Source organism: Poecilia reticulata, chromosome 8, assembly GCF_904066995.2.
Source record: "Poecilia reticulata chromosome 8, P_reticulata-male-v2, whole genome shotgun sequence".
Taxonomy (NCBI): Eukaryota; Metazoa; Chordata; class Actinopteri; order Cyprinodontiformes; family Poeciliidae; genus Poecilia; species Poecilia reticulata.
The window spans coordinates 18,847,046-18,865,388 of NC_088837.1; the positions used below are offsets into that span (position 1 = coordinate 18,847,046).

Below are 18,343 nucleotides of genomic sequence, written 5' to 3' on the forward strand. Positions count from 1 at the left end.
GTCAAACTTTAACAGCTTAGCTCTGTACAAGGAATGTTTTAGCAGAAGTAAAACAAAGCCTTTTTGCTTAACAATTAATTGACTTTTTTGTAGACTATGCAATTTATTTTCCTCGATAGCAATTCAATGAAGGCAAACCACAACATACTTCAGGATACAAAATGTAAAAATACTAGTAAAGAATATTTCCAATGGTTTTGCTTTAAAATGTTGATTCCCCCCACCCCCTAAAGCAGACACACACATACTATACAACAATCCCTCTCCTGCAGGGGGAGCCTAGTGTCACAAACATTGGATTAGGCCCTGTCCAATGATGATGCGCACGAGATTATTCCAGCAGCCTCTAAAAAAAGCCTTCCCCTTCACTCTGCACTCAGACGGTGGTAGCCCTGGAACCCTGGCTGAGCGGAGTTCAGGTGCCTCTTGCACATAGTGATGACGTTTTACCAAATACTTCTCCTGTTCTCTGGTAAGCTGATGTTTCATTTGAAGTTTCACATCTTGTGCAAAAAAACAGCTGGAAGTGTGATATAAGGACTACAGATGAAGCTAGACTAGATCTAGTGAGGTTTTTTGTAAAGTGAGTGTTGGCAAACAAAGTAATTTTGTGGAAAAGAGGAAGAGCTGGAGGGTTTTGGTATTTTTCTCGATTTTACAGGATCCAGGTCTAACCTCCTGTTTATGAGACATAAGAGTGAAGTTTGTCCTGTGTGTCCTGGATACTAATGAGAAGAGTCTCTGTGGATATTACAGTAGCAACAGAATGATGCAGGCAGTGATTAAAATGCTTATTAACAGGCAAAGAATAACCTAAAAAAATTGAATGATTTTACATCTAAAGTCAGCAAAAGAGTTTTATGTGAAGCAATTTTGATTCTATGCGTGAATCAGAAATGTTGTTGAGATTTTACTCATCAGCTACGCATAAAAAGCTGTTTCTTTCAGACTGGACTACATGGATTGATTCACAGGGACAGAGAAGTTTGTTCCTCCTTTTCAGTTGTTTATTCCTTTTTGCAGTGGCTGTGGCTCCTGCGGCTGCACACAGTTCCCACCGGACAAAAAGAGGGTTACTTGAGCTTGCAGGAGCCATCAAATGCAGCACTGGGAGATCTGCTTTGGCTTACATGATGTATGGATGCTACTGTGGGCTGGGGGGCGAAGGGTGGCCCCGTGACAGAGCAGACTGGTGAGGCAACTCCTTATCTCTAATCTTTTTCACATAATAGTACGCTTCTGCACCTGACGACAGCATTTACCAAAATTCAAACAATCAGACAGGTCTACGCATGCATTACAGGCTACGAAGCTTATAATTCAGCACGCATCACTGTGTTTTCACTCTTCAGCGCAGGCATGGTATGTACACATTATTTCCTCTCCTTGGTGGAGCTCAACTCTTCGATTTCCAAAATAGGTGTGACCGGTTTCCGAATCCGTCTTTCTCCACTAAACCACAAGTACTGCAAGAGGATTGGATCAAATGAACGATGACCTTTTTCACAACACAAGCCTGGTCAGATGGGGACTTTAAAATAGCTCTAAAACTCCACACCCAAATCCTAATTGCTGTCTCTTTGTTTTCTATCTTCCACCACTAGACATCTCGCCCATTAAAAAACTGTCTGACTGCCAAGTAAGTGCAGTGAAAAAACAAAGTGGTGATCCTGGCCTGCTTTTAAAATAGCTGTGGTGTCGCTTTGCCACCCATCTGTACTGCTCCTCCAGACGGAGATCAGCCTTGAAAGTAATGCATTCAATATGTTGCGCCTGTAGGTGTTGCCACAAGCATGACTGCTGTTACGGAGACGCAGAACGTCTTGGCTGCTACACCAAAACGGCCAATTATCAGTGGACTTGTGAGGACAGGGAAGCTGAGTGCGGTATGTATATATGTTCAAACACACCTTCAGAGGATTGAAGGAAACATAAACTTTTCCAGTATGTGTATTTATGAAAGAGTAACAGAGGAACTGTTCAGGCAGCACGTACCTTATATTAAGTATTCAGAATTTTTGACTTATCTCATCGAAATCCTGTGCCATGAGAAAATATGAATAAGTTTTGATTTGCTTTTTCTCATTGAACCACAAATTTCAATGTATTTTTTTTTTTAGGTTTTTAATGTGACAAACCAAACAAAGCACTGCATTATTGGGAAACGAAAAGAAAATTATTTGTCGTTTCCAACTTGATTTCCTTTTTTATAAATAAAACTCTGAAATTGTAACCCAAATTTGTTTGTAAATCTTTTTAAATTACATAAATCTCTTGTCTTTTTCATTTCAGAGGATTTAGAGGACAAATGTGAGAAGTTTTTATGCAAGTGTGACAGAGAGGCAGCCAAGTGTTTGAGAAAAGCACCTTTCATCCAGAAATACGCACTATGGCCGGATTTTCTATGTGGCCACGATCACCCAACATGCAACATTTACTGACCCAGTGTAAGCATCTTTATATTAAGTGCCTATTTGTGAAATATTATAATAAATACATCCAAAACGGATTAAATTATAATATTTTCACAATCATCATTTTTATGTGACATGGAGGCATTTGTTAAGTAAGTGGGTGGGTTTAAGTAAGACAAAAAATTATATGCATGTGAAATGCAGAGGTGGGCAGAGTACCCAAAACTTGTACAAGAGTTTACTCAGCATTACTTCAATATAATTTTACTCAATTAAAGTCAAAATTAGTCATCCAAGAAACTACTCAAGTAAGAGTAAAACAGTACTTGGTAAAAAGCCTACTCAAGTACTGTTTAACTGATTAAATTATCAATCAAAATCAAAATCTAATTGGAAATTTTGGTATTTTAAGGATGAGAATGACAGTAATTCATGTAAGTATGAAAAAAATAACAAAATTAAGCAAAATATGTAATTTATTCCCAAATCAGTTTCTTTCAATAGAAAATGTATGAAACTTTAATAAAAACTGCAGGTGTGTGTCTGGTGAATATTTGGTTAAAACATATTTGTTTTTCATTCAGTGGTTAGAGAATCCAGCAATTTACTCAAGTAAGAGTTACAATACTTCATAATAAAATTACCCAAGTAAAATTAAAAAGCACTCAAAAGTTACTCAAGTAAATGTAATTGAGTAAATGTAACTAGTTGCTACCCAACACTGGTGAAATAAGCCTTTCCCTTCCTCAAAAGACTAAACTTCTGCAATTGGCTTTATGGTCAAGTGTTACAGTTCAGGTCACCGCTTCCCGCAAAGCTACTTTTATATGTTCAAGAGCTGGCTCTGCAACCTAGGCGTCCACTCCTTACATGCTCCCTCTGTCAGAGTTTTGGACTTGATATCTTTCAATGGAGCCTAAAAAAACAGGATGAAATTTACTAAGCTAACAGTCTGAGCTCCTTTAAGTCTGCAGAGAGATAATCATCAGCAGTTATGTGTTACTGCTTTAAGGAGTGTTCGCTGTTTAGTGCTCAGCTCCTTTTAAGGGCTTAACAAAATCACAACATAGTCACAGTTTGCTGAGCAATAGCTTTCCAGTGACTTAGCGAATAGCTGTCAAATGACCTAATTTCCTGTCTGGGCTATACCATATGCAGGTGAATGTTGGGTTTTCACAGTTTACTTTGTTCGTTTAAGAAGTTCACAAAAACCTCCTCCCATGCAGTCCTTCCCCACAGTGGGGGCTGGAGACGTTCCAACATCCCAAAAAAGGTATCAGCTAATTTGTTTTGCATGAAATCTACATCTTCAGCACTAGATGGTGCCAAATCCACAAACAAACTGCAGGGCTTAACACCCGAGAAAGAATTTGACTTAATTTCTGAAATAGTTTTTATAGTCGTTTAGTTTTGAAAGAGAAGACTGTTCTCACTCTTGAGACTCCTCTGTATGTTCTTTCCATGAACATGGAATGTAATCTAAATCCGCCCAGATGTTACTCAGAGCCCTGTTCTTATAAAGTGAAGAAAACAGCTTCTTTGTTCAAACAGTGCTCTGTCCGTAAGTTTCAACCGAAATGAGAGATGCAGTTAATGTAATGTATCCAGCTGAGAGCTGAAAGTTGAATGTCTGGGTCAAAGCCTACAAACACTTGTTCAGTTGTTTTGAACCTTTGCTTTACAAGAAAGTCAAGGGTTGTAAAGTGCAAAAATAAAGTTATTTGATGTTCCTTTTGTTTTCTTGTCTTTGGTTAATTTCAAATATTAAATTCCCCTACTATAACGTCAATCATTTTCCTAGTTTTTGTTTCATCATGTGATGTGTTCCATTTTAGCTACTGTTTCTATTTGCCTTTTCAGTGGTAGGTATAAGACTTATTAACTGGCATCTCAGAGACAGCAGATGTTTGAGTTTGAAAATCAGCAGGGATTTCTAAACCAAAAATAAGAACATTTTAAATATACAATCAAGGTTAAGTATATGGAGAGCCATTTAATTTTGGCTGAAATGGCTCTCCATAGAAATGGCTCTCCATACATGTTTACATTCAGGCGGAACTACCAGCAGCAGTTTCTCAAATGCCAATAAAATGTCTGGAAAAAGGAAATATACTGACTACTACCATTACTGCACAATACTACCTATATGTACATCTTGAATGTAGATAGTGGATGTGAGGAAGGAATGCATTCAGAAGACATATGATCAATAGCTGGAGAAAAATCAAAGTGTGTAGCATTTTAATAAACAGACAGTCGATGCATGTGGTTTATGCAGAAATTTATCTGTGATGTGTTTAGGATATAAATAAGTCTTCTGCAAAATGCTGCAACCCTTGTCAAAGTAGCTGCTGTGATCACAACCTGTTTAAAAAAATAGTTACATTAATAAATTGGATATGATAGAACTGCATCAGATATGAATCAGTGAGGCTGCAGCATGGTGTGTTACCCAGGAAACTGCACTAGTATGTTGAGTCTGATACGAGAGGATTTTTATGATACTAAATCTGGCATGTAATGTTGCTTTTACATTGTATCAGTAATACTACTAGTATTCCTGAAGTTTGAACAATTGGCAAATGTGCCAAACAAATACTATGGACACATGGATTTAACCAGGTTGATAAAAGGCACGGACGGGGTTCGAACCCGCGATCTTCGGTTTACGAGACCGACGCCTTACCACTTGGCCACCGCGCCTGCGCCGCACGGACGCGCGTTTGCCGATTTGGCAGAAAAGGTCGCCCCTCTTGTTATTGTCAAGTTGTGTAAACTGAGGTTTCATACTCTATCGAGATAAAACTGCGAAAGACAGACTAATTTTGACGGTAACAATCCAAAAGCATTAGCCTAGAGCAGTGATATGAATGTGTATGGTGGGAAAGAGCTACAGACAAAAGGCGTTAATATAAATGTATTGTTGTGATTTGGCCACAAGAGGCTGCTGTCGTCATCCGTCAAAGATTTTGGTTGAAGCTCATTGGTGTTTTTTTTGCGGAAGCTTCGAACAAATAAGGTGAGTATTTCTTTCTTCTGTTGAAAGCTAGGCCGAAAGAAAGTTTTATTTCTACTGTAGGAATTTTTGACGTAGGGTATTTAGATAAAAAAAAAGTCCAACTATATATTTTTTGAAGGAACCATGAAGTAGGGTTTTCCTATGTCAATTTTGATTTTAATTCTCTTCAGTGAAAGGAATAAAAACGTATTGCACAATAGTGAAGCTACTCAAATAAGACTGTTCACATTAATTGCAGATAGAGTGCATTGATCAAATAAACTGTCTGCCAATATGCCCCTTCATATATTTTTTATGTAGGCTATATCTAAAAAGCAGGAGAATCGTCTTTTTTGTGGGGGGTGTTAGGAAGTTTTTTGATTCTCTTTTGTTTTTTTGCAAAATAACAGAAATGAATTTTTTATTGTGTAGTTTGTGTGTGCATGCGTGGGTGTGTGGTATCAGATATCCCAAAGGCAATAAAAAAATAAAATTAAAAAAATCAATGAGACCTGTTTTGTCTATGGAGAATTGGAGTTTTTACCTTAATCTGTTTGCAGAAAATTGTTATAGTATCACCAAAATCAAAAACAGCTGTAGGTCATTTCAATTGATTCTACAGTGATTTAAAACATCGTAATAATTTTGAGATTGTGTTAACATTTATTAAGTTACACGTTGTTCTACTACCCTAATTGTTATGTCTTGTTGCAAAACACAACCATGCCAAGGCCAGATTATGAAAAGCTGTACCCTTATACTCAACAAAAACTGGTTTTAAATTGCTACAGGCCTTTGCAGTGTCCTTTTAGTTCATTTATTAAAATGCTTATTTAAAATTAGAGGACAAAATACCAAACATATAAAATGTGTAAAATGCAAAGCTTTAATGAAGTACTTAGCTATTAGGTTGCCAATAAATGTACGTGTTACACGTCTCAGCATATGATGGACAGTTGTAACAAATGATGTTTTATTTTTTTTTTCTCTTCCTGCGGTGAATTTCTGCTTCCCCCTTTTATCCTGACGGAGAGCCTGTAAAGACAACAGCGTCAGAGATAGAAAAAAAGGACAACCGCCGTCTTCTTCCCCAAACTCGGTCTCTTTATTACAAATTATTGAAATCATGAAATTATTAACACTTCCTAGAACAATCACATTCCTGTGTCCCTCTGCTGCTACCAAAAAAACACGCAGCCTTCACTTGAGTAAAAAAAAGTATCAACTCCACCAGTCATCCTCAGCGCAGAGATGTACATTAAAAAAAACATTTCTCAAATAGAGGATTAATTATGTTAAATAATGCAAGATCGAGATGTTATAATGAACGAAAATTAAGCTCTAATCTCTTTGACTAACTATTCACCGACTGAATAACTACAGTTTAATTTATTACATAGAAAGGGAGAAAAAGTAACGTCTATAATAATAATACTACTAATATAATAATAATTCACTTTTAACAGATAAAAACACAATGTATGTCAAGGTACCTATGTTTGTTCGGGAAATGGAACGGAGCTAAAAATACATGTAGCGATCTTCAGAACGGCCGTTAGTTGACCGTTGTAGCCAAATGTAGCTAACAAATCTTTTTTTTTTTCAATGTTTCAGCACTTTCAAATTACAAATCCTATCCAAATATACATTGTTATCCACATTTTTACCGGGGGGCAGCCTTCACCAGTTTCTCATTACTAACCTGTAAAGACGAACAGCGTCAAGATAGAAAAAAAAGGACAACCGCCGTCTTCTTCCCCAAATCGGTCTGAAGAGCAGGGGCGGGGCTCCTCACTTCCGGTCTCCTGGTGAGACGTTGCCCGAACCTTGGTTACTTTTTTTTTATTTAACAGGGTAATTTGGTCTGGAGTATAATTAAATTTTCTCACTTTGTGGTGTATCACACACTCCCCAACAAACAAAGGTGGCCCTGACACTTAGTCCCCAAAATAACTTGACTGAACATAATTTTTTTTCAAAACATTGCAAAATAAAATATGTAGTGTTGTGTGTTGCAGGTCGCTCCAGGTGAGTATGCAGTGTATGACGTATGTGTGCTTCAGGTATGTAACAATCTTTCCCAGATGTTCTATCTACAGTGTGTTGGATAACATAACAGGTAGGTAAGGGTAAGGGCTAATGGGTGGTGGTTGGATAGGATAGAAGTAAGGGGAGGAGAGACACTGGTACATACACTGCATTGGTTGGGTCCCAACTGCATTCACAATGGGGCACTGGTACACTGGTTGACCCAGAGTCGGGTAAGTGAACATATGTCTTGGCTGTCTTTCTCTTGTAGACCGTCTCAGGGGGACTGGGTGTTCCGCGTCAGGTGCTGGAGTATTGTCCTCTTGAGGGGCAGAATGTATGTCCTCCAGGAATGTGGACTGAAGCTCCTCAACATCTTGTCCATCTCCACTGCTTGACCCCCCGCCCTTCCACTTCTGACACACTCTCCTTCCTGTCCAGGTTCGGTTGGGATTGCTTCCATCAAACTGGTTTTATTCTCTTCAGCTATCTCTTGGAAGCGTCTGCAGTATTTTGATCAGGTGAGTGAAAGTTTGGTTTGGGTCTCTCCACAGGTATTCGAAGCCAGTAACGAGGTTTTTCCCCCATCCTCCCTCTTCGTCAGAGTCATCTGTGTTGAGTGCAGTACAGCATGTCTGGCCTGAAGGTCGTTTGAACTCTTTTGGCTTTCCTTTGTGACTCTGCTGTACTGTGGTCGGGTTCTGGACTGGCTCTATAGGTAAGTTGTTTACCTGTAACAGTAGGTTTCGGTGTAGAGTGCGAACTGGCCGACCTCCTCGCTCAGGGCTGACTTTATAGACAGGTTGTCACCCACCTGCTCTCTGACGATGAAGATCTGCTGCTCCCAGTAGTTTCTCAGCTTTCCGGGCCCCCACGTTCACGAGATTGCGTACCAGTACTCTGTCCCCAGGCTGAAGGACGACACCTCTGCTCTTCTTGTCATAGTATGTCTTCCCTTTATGCTGGATTGTTGGCTGTTTGCATTGGCTATCTGATATGCCTCAGTCATTTTCGAGCCCACCTCTCGGCATATCCATTGGCTCTTTGAGTTCGGCCTCCTGGTCTGTTATGAGACCAAAGAGGATGTCAACAGGGAGGCGAGGATGTCGACCATACAACAGATAGTACGGGAGAACCCTGTGGCCTCATGCTTTGTACAGTTGTAGGCATGGAGCACATGAGGTAGGTGATCTTCCAGTTCTCTTTCTCTTTCTCCCCCAGAGTCCGGAGCATCTGCAGTAAGGTACGATTTAGTCGTTCGGCCGGGTTGCCCTGGGGATGATATGGGGAGGTTCTTGAATGGGCCACACCAGCTAATCGCTGAGATTTTTAAAGAGGTCATTTTCGAACTCCCGACCCTGGTCATGATGGAGTTTGGCCGGGTACCCAAATCTCGGGATGAAATCATTGAAAAGTCGGTCGGCTGCCGTCTACCTGCCTTGTTCTTGGTGGGATAGGCTTGGGCAAATCTGGTAAAGTGGTCAATAACAACCAGGATGTACTCGTACCCACCCCTGCTGGCTTCCAAGTGAAGGAAATCGATGCAAAGCAGCTCAAGGGTGAAGTCGATGTAATACTTCCCATTGGGGCTCTTTCATTTGTAACTGGTTTCTTCTGTTTGATGCAAGAACATTTCCTGGTGATGTAGTCCTCTATATCGCTTTTCATGAAAGGCCAGTAGAACCGCTCCCTTGCCAAGCTCAGCACTTTTCAACGCCGACATGACTCAGGTTGTTGTGGAGGTGAGTCAGAACTGTTTGTTTATATGTGGCGGGCAGAACCAGTTGCTGTCGACTCGCAGTCTTTCTGTAGAGCAGATCATCCTCCAGGTATAATTGCCCCACTCTCGCAGCAGCCTCCTCGTGTGTCCATCAACTTATTTCTTTCATCCTCTGTTAGTGGTTTGTCTTGTTGTTTCAACTCCACAACTTTCCCAATGGCGGGGTCTTTCCTTTGTTCCCTCACCAGCTCATCGTGACTGACTGTCTGCAGACCCTCGAACTGGGGTTGGCAAGGATGTGACAAGTTGAGGGCTGCCACCCAGGCCACATCTCTCTGTTGAGCTCTCCGACTTCCTTCCATGCAGCACAGACTGTGTCCTCTGATAGTTCTTCAGAGCATTCATCCATAAAAGTGTCTATATCCAGGCGCCATCGCGACAAGTTGTCGGCATCAATGGCAGTTTTACCCGGACGATATTTGATGTCGTAGTGGTAGCCAGCCAACTGCCCACCCACCGGTGACCCACTGCATTAAGCTTGGCAGTGCTCAGGATGTATGTGAGTGGGTTGTTGTCCGTGAAGACTGTAAAATGTGTGGCATAGAACAGATAATCACGGAACTTGTCACAAATCGCCCACTTCAATGCCAGGAATTCGAGTTTGCCACTGTGTAGGTGATAATTCTGTTCCGCTGGCGTCAGTGTGCGTGACCCATATCCAATCACCCTCATTTTTCCATCCTGAACTTGATAGAGAACCGCACCCAGGCCCTTTTGGGAGGCATCAGTGTGAAGTGTGAAAGGGCGGTCGAAATCAGGGTACGCCAGCACTGGGGGTTTGGTCAATCGGTCAATGAGCTGCTCAAGGACCTGTTGATGTTCTTTGGTCCACTCTATTGGGGTTCGAGAGGACTGCTGGTGGCCTTTTGTTTTTCCCCGTGGCAATTTAAGCTGAGAGGTGTCGGCCTTTGACTGGAGCAGGTCATACAGGGGCTTGGCTATACGTGAAAAATCCTGCACATATGTTCTGTAATAGCTCAGGAACCCGAGCATTTGCCTGATGTCCCCAACTGTTTGTGGTGTCTTGTGTTTCAGTGTTTGTACTGCTTCAAAATCTTTAGGGTCCATCCTTACTCCATCTGCCGATACCAACCGGCCAACGTACCTGACCTCCTTGCGAAAGAGCTCGCATTTCTCTGGCTTCAACTTTACACCATGGCGCTGCAAGGCTTGGAGGACTTTGCGTAACACCTGCACATGCTCTTCGAATGATCTGGAGAAGCACAAAACATCATCGAGGTACGGGATGCAGCACTCATCTCTCAGCTCGTCAAGCATCCCCTCCATGCTCCTTTGAAAAGCTGCCGGTGCGTTCGACAACCCAAACGGTATTCGGACCCACTCATACAGGCCCCATGGGGTTGTGAACGCAGTCAGGTACCTTGACCCTTCGGCAATAAAGCCTTGATGGTACGCTTTCCCTTGGTCCAGAATCGAGAACCAAGCATATCCTCCCAGGGAGTCAGTGAGATCTTGGATTCTAGGGAGGGGATGGCGGTCAGGTACAGTTTTGTTGTTGAGGAGCCGGTAGTCGACACAAAGTGTAAGGACCCATCTTTCTTTCTGACACATATGACAGGGGCTGCGTATGGTGACTGAGATTTCACAATCCAACCTTTAACCAGAAGTTCCTGGATGTACTCTTTCACTTCTTTGTAGAGTGGCTTGGAATGGATGCGTAGTCTCTTTGGACTGGGATATCATCCTTAGTCCTAATTTCCATCTGCAGAGAAGGGATGCATCCAATGTCATCACCGTCACAGGAGAAGGCTCCACACTCCTCACAGAGTACTTCCTTTACCACCTGTTGTTCTTCTAGGCTTAGGTGACTGATCTCGACAGGAGGGAGCCAGGAGTCAGTTAGAGAGCTGCTGGAGGATGCAACTCCATTGACCCTAACTGCAGCCATTTCTTTTTGTGGGACCCTGGAGTGTTGGTCTCCAGGACCTTTATGACATGTTGGATGGTTCCCAGAGGAGTTCTTTTGGGTAGGATGACCTCATGTTTGAGTGATTGGAGATGGGCACTTTAACATATGGTCGCCTGGCCTCATTGACTTTTAAGAGGCCCTCCCCCACACCCAAGTGTCCTAAAGCAGTGCTCCCCTCTGCAGGCTCATATAGGACAAAAGGGTCAAAGATGTTAAAATTTGGGGTACCCTGCACCACACATGAGCTGTTCTGCCAGGGGGAATAATAGTGTGGTCTCTACCCACCCTTATTGTGACTGGATCGTCATATGCCCTGGGAGGCACCTGGATGAAACTCACAATGGCCTCCACCTGCTCCTCCTCTATCCCAAATGCATCACGGAGGAGACTGACCACTGTGGCAACCGCCTCACCCGAGGACTCCTTTCTTTTAATGATCTCCTCCAGTACATTGGCACCAAGAAGGGGCTGGGGCAGGGGCAGCTGACTGACAAGAAAAGGAGCCTGTATGGTCAGGTTGGGGTCATCGTTTCCTGCTAAGTTGACAGTGAGCTCTACCCATCCACTGTACGGCACTGAATGGCCTGTAACTGCATAGACACTGAGTTCCTCCTCTAATAGCTCAGAAAGGGGTCTCACAGTACAATTTGAGATGTGAGTGGCAGCCCATTCTTGGTCGATTATACTCACTTGTGACCCTGAATCAAATAGGGCTGTAATTGGGTAGCCACCAAGCAGGCATTTCAGCAGGCTTTTCTTTCCAACCAGGGGTGCTTTACAGGCGACTGTTCTCTGGCCGAGAGGTGTATGAGGCTCCTGACGTTGTCTTCGTTGGAGGCGTCTTGCTATTTGACTTGAAGCTTGATCTACTGGTCGGGACTGGAATTGCTCACCGGTCTCTGGGTGTCCCTCATCAGAGACCGAGTCCCGTTTCCCTGTGGCTTGACTCGCTTCAAACACCCAATCGCCCTGTGCCCTGCTTCTCCACATGTAAAGCAATGGTTACACTCCTGTGAGTTCTGCTCAGTACACCCAGGGCAACGAGCCATCCTGCCCTCATCTGAGCTGTGGGTTGTCTCAACAGAGGTTGTGGCCGCCTGCTTGAGGATGGTTGGTAGGGAGGGTGTGGTTGCATATGGGCTGACCTAGTTAGAGGCAGGGACACTTGTGGGTTAGCTGTATGCAGGTCCATCAATGAAGCCACCATCTGAGTCAAGGCTTCAACTTGAGCACTGAGCTGTCCTATGTCTGGAGATTCTTACTGTCTGCTGCTGCGTCTCGTGACTTGTTGTAATCACCTCCTGTTTCAACTTTGGTACTGTGTGCTTGTGTTGTCTTTTGTCTAGGGAGTTGTCCCAGTCTGCGTTGGTTCTCATTCCCATCACTCATGATTTTCATGACTTGGCTGAGGCTTTCCTCATCTGTAACTTGACTGTTTGCAATCAGGTGCCTCAGTCTCTGTCGCAGGTCTGCATGTTTCGTTCCTAAACCCTGGTATATAGTATGGAGAAAGACTTTTGGATGGTCTTGGGGTCATATGTGATGTCTGTACTGGTGTGTCGAGTTTGAAAAAGGAGTTTCTGTTTTAGCCCTATCATGCGGTACAGGAACTGTTGAGGTGGTTCTTGGTCTGATTGCCTGGCACACATCAAGTCCTGGAACATCTCAGTTGATGCTTTCTCACCAAGGTGGGACCTGAGGAAGCCTTTGAGCTCAGATACAGTAATTGATCTTTGTTAACAAGCATTCTTTAAAGGCTCCTGTTTATGATCCTCAACACCCCCTGACCACTTCTGCCTCTGTAAAACCCTCTTTACTCCCTCATCAATTGTTTACTGATGTTGTTGTAGCTTAAGTCAGAGTTCTGATCTCCAACCTGACCACCATGTACTTTGAAATCTTGCGCTGAAGGTAGAGAGGTCCTTCAGACACACAGGTTGATCCGGGGTCATTTGTGGTCTGTTATATAACTCTGACTCAACTTGGTGGAGAGAAACTGGAATTGGTGGGTCACACTAGATTCATACTGTCGGAGTTCTCACCCAGTTCTTCATACAGCTGCCTCAGTCCTTCTACCGACCCCATTTTGTGTTGGTTGGTAATAGAGTCAGGCTGGGACTGTATGACTGTACTGTTAAAGTGAGCATGGGGTTGTGATGTGGAGTGTTTGATTGTTACAGACTGAGTGTGACTAGGTTTAATATGTGCACAAACATCATCTAACACACTCGCTCCAAAATTATCAGTAGCATCAGCATTCATTAGCTATATATCAAATCATTCAAATCCAGCAACCAACCCATACCTTTGTCTTCCCGCTCGAGTAAGGCATCAGACTGCAAAAAGGAAATGACAAGTCCATGCAGCTTTCTTCATTGTTTGGGTCCAGTTCACCTCCATGCTGGCTAACAGTAGCAATGTCTTTGCCACCTGATAAACGTTGTCGCTTGGAGTTTGAAAAGTTGTTTCTTGATGTTCCATATTAACTCTTTGCGAACCTCTGCCATGGTGTCTGGTTCTCCTACAGCTCGGTCCTCCAGTTCAGTCCTCTGATAAATTACACGCTGTCCTCCAAATTGATGAGTTGACTCCTCTGAAGATAGCGTACGATGTCCTCTGGATCAACAACTTGGCTTAGCTTTAATTAGAGTACGTTGTCCTCTGGATCAGCAACGTGGCTCAGCTGCAGCTAGAGTGCGTTGTCTTCTGAATCGGCAATATGGCTCCTTGGTGATCAGCATACATTGACCTCAGGATCAGCAGTGCAGTTCCAGTGGAGGATCGCGGTTCCTCCCACACTGATCTTCCAATCTGGACACCCACGGGTTGACTCCTGGTCTTCAGCGGTCACCTTGGTCACGTGGTTCTGGTATCTCTGGATCTACTCCCAATATTTTGATGAGGAGAGTTCCCGGACGTGCCGCCACAGTTTGTTACACGTCTCAGCATATGATGGACAGTTGTAACAAATGATGTTTTATTTTTTTTTTCTCTTCCTGCGGTGAATTTCTGCTTCCCCCTTTTATCCTGACGGAGAGCCTGTAAAGACGAACAGCGTCAGAGATAGAAAAAAAAGGACAACCGCCGTCTTCTTCCCCAAACTCGGTCTCTTTATTACAAATTATTGAAATCATGAAATTATTAACACTTCCTAGAACAATCACATTCCTGTGTCCCTCTGCTGCTACCAAAAAAACACGCAGCCTTCACTTGAGTAAAAAAAAAGTATCAACTCCCACCAGTCAATCCTCAGCGCAGAGATGTACATTAAAAAAAAACATTTCTCAAATAAGAGGATTAATTATGTTAAATAATGCAAGATCGAGATGTTATAATGAACGAAACATTAAGCTCTAATCTCTTTTGACTAACTATTCACCGACTGAATAACTACAGTTTAATTTATTACATAGAAAGGGAGAAAAAGTAACGTCTATAATAATAATACTACTAATAATAATAATAATTCACTTTTAACAGATAAAACAACACAATGTATGTCAAGGTACCTATGTTTGTTCGGGAAATGGAACGGAGCTAAAAGATACATGTAGCGATCTTCAGAACGGCCGTTAGTTGACCGTTGTAGCCAAAATGTAGCTAACAAATCTTTTTTTTTTTCAATGTTTCAGCACATCTATCAAATTACAAATCCTATCCAAATATACATTGTTACTCCACATTTTTACCGGGGGGGCAGCCTTCACCAGTTTCTCATTACTAACCTGTAAAGACGAACAGCGTCAGAGATAGAAAAAAAGGACAACCGCCGTCTTCTTCCCCAAACTCGGTCTGAAGAGCAGGGGGCGGGGCTCCTCACTTCCGGTCTCCTGGTGAGACGTTGCCCGAACCTTGGTTACTTTTTTTTTCTTCTATTTAACAGGGTAATTTGGTCTGGAGTAATAATTAAATTTTCTCACTTTGTGGTGTATCACATACGCCTGATAAAAGAAAAAGGGATGCAGTGCTTTGCTACTGGACTGGAGATGCAACAGTGAAGCGTCTATAAGAAGGGACAGAGCAGACTGGAGGAAGCTAAGATCCTTCAAGGTTTGGAGCAAGACGCTGCAGATCTGTTGTTTAGAGCGTCATCTCTTCTGCTGTCATCTGTTGGGGCAGCAGCATCAGAGCCAGGGACCTAAAAAGGCTCAACAGCCTGATAGAGAAGGCTGGTTCTGTTCTGGAAAGGACTGTGCAACCTCTGGAGATGTTAATGCAGAGAAGGATTCTTCACAGGATCAAGAAAATTAGGAACAATCCTGACCATCCTCTAGACGAGACTGTCTTGGGAAGGCGGAGCATCTTCAGTCAGAGGCTTTATCAGATTCAGTGTGGTACAGACCGCTTCAGGAGATCTTTCCTGCCGACAGCCATCACCATCTTCAATGACTCTTTGAAAAATCTTGATGAGCGACAGCATGTAATTTCACTTTGGGATTAACAAAGTATTTTTGAATTGAATTGAAACAGGAAATGTAATTACCACTGGTAAATACGTTTTACCAGTGGTAATTACTTCTGCCATTCTAAATATTAGGAGGAGCACAACAGATGTGACATACTGTCAGTCAAAATGGCCAACAAGAAAATTTTCCAGCTTGATGTTTGGGTTTAACAGCCGGGGAAGTCCGCTTTTTTGGTTCAATCAAATTGTTCATTAATAAACATCTCGCCTCATAGGTCCAATCTTCTAATGCCGCTTTCGGCAGATTAATAATTAAGTTTGTAGACTCAACTGTATTGTTTTCATAATCAAATTCTCCATCCAAGGAAGTGTGTTCTTTGAGATCATAGCAATCTTCATGGCTGTAGTCGTCTAATGTCTCATTTGTCACAGCAGGGCCAAAAAAGTCTTCATCGTCTTCATCATACTCAACTCCTGCCCACGTAAGCATTGGCCACGAACGTTTACCACAAACTTTCCCAGCCGGGGAACTTTGTTCTTTTAGATCAGAGCAATCTGTCTCCAGGACTGATCTCTTTTCATGGGTCCAGTCTTCTAAATCTGCTTTCGTCAGAGCAGGAGTTGAGTATTCATAATAATGTCCCTCATACTCAACTCCTGCCCAAGAGAACATTGGGGGCGAACGTTTACCGCAAACTTCCCCAGCTGGGGAAGTTTGTTCTTTGAGACCAGAGAGCTTGTTCTCTAGGACAGTTCTCTTTTCTTGGGTCCAGTCTTCTGATGACTCTTTCGTCAGAGCAGGAGTTGAGTCTTCATGCTCTTCATCATACTCAACTACTGCCCAAGAGAACATTGGGGGCGAACGTTTACCGCAAACTTCCCCAGCCGGGGGAGTTTGTTCTCTGAGATCAGAGACCTTGTTCTCTAGGACAGATCTCTTTTCTTGGGTAAAGTCTTCTAATTCCGCTTTTGTAAGAGCAGAAGTTGAGTTTTTTGGCTCAACTGTCTTCTTTGCACTGTCAAATTCTCCAGCCAGGGAAGTGTGTTTTTTGACATCTGAGAAATCATATGTCCCTTGGTCAGATCTCTCTTCCTGGCTCCAGTCTTCGAATGTCGCTTTTTCACCACTCGAGGAAGTTTGTTCCTCGGCAAGGGAACGATTGGAGAAATTTTTCCCTGCTACAGCCGTCTTTTCAAGTGTGTTGTCTTCCCCAGCCAGTGAAGTTTGCTTCCCTGCTGGGGAAGGCTTGAAAAAATAAGCATCAAACACGTCGTATTCGCAGTCAGTGCACTCGTCCTGAGAGCTAAATTTTTTTGCTGGGAAAACTCCCCCCCCCCCCCCCCCCCTCCCCCAGCCGGGGAAGGATTGAAAAGGTACGAGTTGAAAACATCGTACTCGGAGTCAGTGCAAACGTCCTGAGAGCACATTTTTTTCTCAGGGCAAACTTCCCCCCCAGCTGGGGAAGGATTGAAAAGATAACAGTTGAAAACATCGTACTCTGTGCCATCCTGAGAGGTACTTCTTTCAAAAGTCATATCGGGAAGTAGTTTGTTAAAAACTCTCTTTACTCCCGTTGCAATCATATATCCAACGCCAAAACTGATGGAAAAAACATTGTAACTAAAGTCTTTTCCATCTTAAAAATCCTGCTAAAACAGTGGTAAGGTCAAAGAGTTGTTTGCTTATTACCTGATGTTTTGTGATGTAAGCATTCATAACCAACAGCTGCACAGTGGTGCAGTTGGTAGAGCTGTTGCCTTGCAGCAAGAAGGTTCTGGGTTCAATTCCCGGCCCCAGTCTTTATGCATGGAGTTTGCATGTTCTCCCTGTGCTTGCGTGGGTTTTCTCCGGGTACTCCGGTTTCCTCCCACAGTCCAAAAACATGACTGTCAGGTTAATTGGCCTCTCCAAATTGCCCCTAGGTGTGAGTGTGTGTGTGCATGGTTGTGTGTCCTGTGTGTCTCTGTGTTGCCCTGCGACAGACTGGCGACCTGTCCAGGGTGTACCCCGCCTCTCGCCCGGTACGCTAGCTGGAGATGGGCACCAGCACCCCTCCCGACCCCACTGAGGGACAAGGGTGTAAGAAAATGGATGGATAGCATTCATAACATCAGACATTCTTTGATCTAAGACAGTGTTTCTCAACCTTTTTCGGCCTCCCTAGCCTTTATCCAGGTCCTTTACCGCCCCCACCAAAGAATTTGCAGGCTACTTTGCACTGACCATTATTTTATCATTAATATTACCATCACTATTGTAGATGTTTTGATTTTTATGCTTGTTTCTGTATTTATCATCAATATAATTTCCCAGAAATCAAAAAAGCCATGGGAATAGAAATTATTTTCACAGGTGTCTATGAAAAATGCAATGAATGAAAATTCAACTTAAAATTGGTAGGCCTAACAGTAGCCAATCAGAGTGGAAAAAATATTCTTATTCTTTCCCATTTTCTAGTTGTTAAATCTTGCACAAAATGACCAGATAAAAGATGAACAACATGCCAGTTTAAACTTTGATCTATTTGCAAAACGACTGAGCTCTGCAACATTAAAACATGGATAGAACTGTAACTACATTAATTATAGCTCTTCTTCTCTTCAGTGTTTCTGTGAGTTTCTGGTGGTGCAGCTCTGTGCTGCCTTCAGGAGAATGGGACATCAGAGCATCATCCATAAAATTTAACCCACATGGCATTTATTGTGCAAACCAGAGCTTTCAGTGGAAAAAGAAAAGTTCCAGGTCCTTTTAATGCCATACAAATATGAGACAGAAACATGGATTATA

At 42.8% G+C, this 18,343-nt stretch overlaps 1 protein-coding gene and 1 non-coding gene across 2 annotated transcripts; one reads left to right on the forward strand and one right to left on the reverse strand.

Moving 5' to 3' along the window:
* The first annotated feature begins 334 nt into the window (after positions 1 to 334).
* On the forward strand, positions 335 to 4,144 carry pla2g10 (phospholipase A2 group X). Its single transcript, XM_008415922.2, has 4 exons — positions 335 to 472; positions 1,024 to 1,192; positions 1,780 to 1,886; positions 2,293 to 4,144. Exons 1-4 carry the CDS (start codon positions 439 to 441, stop codon positions 2,439 to 2,441), a joined length of 459 nt encoding a protein of 152 aa, XP_008414144.1. The 5' UTR covers positions 335 to 438; the 3' UTR covers positions 2,442 to 4,144.
* Positions 4,145 to 5,045: 901 nt separating this feature from the next.
* On the reverse strand, positions 5,046 to 5,117 carry trnat-cgu (transfer RNA threonine (anticodon CGU)). Its single transcript has one exon. It is a non-coding gene; the product is annotated as a tRNA-Thr (tRNA).
* Positions 5,118 to 18,343: the final 13,226 nt, after the last annotated feature.

What these genes read in the sequence shown, in the direction of transcription:
- pla2g10 (XM_008415922.2), top strand. Translation starts at nt 439, where the DNA reads ATGACGTTTTACCAAATACTTCTCCTGTTCTCTG. An exon ending in AATACTTCTCCTGTTCTCTG is followed by an intron (nt 473 to 1,023) that starts GTAAGCTGATGT and finishes TCCTTTTTGCAG; the next exon opens with TGGCTGTGGCTCCTGCGGCT. An exon ending in CCCCGTGACAGAGCAGACTG is followed by an intron (nt 1,193 to 1,779) that starts GTGAGGCAACTC and finishes TTGCGCCTGTAG; the next exon opens with GTGTTGCCACAAGCATGACT.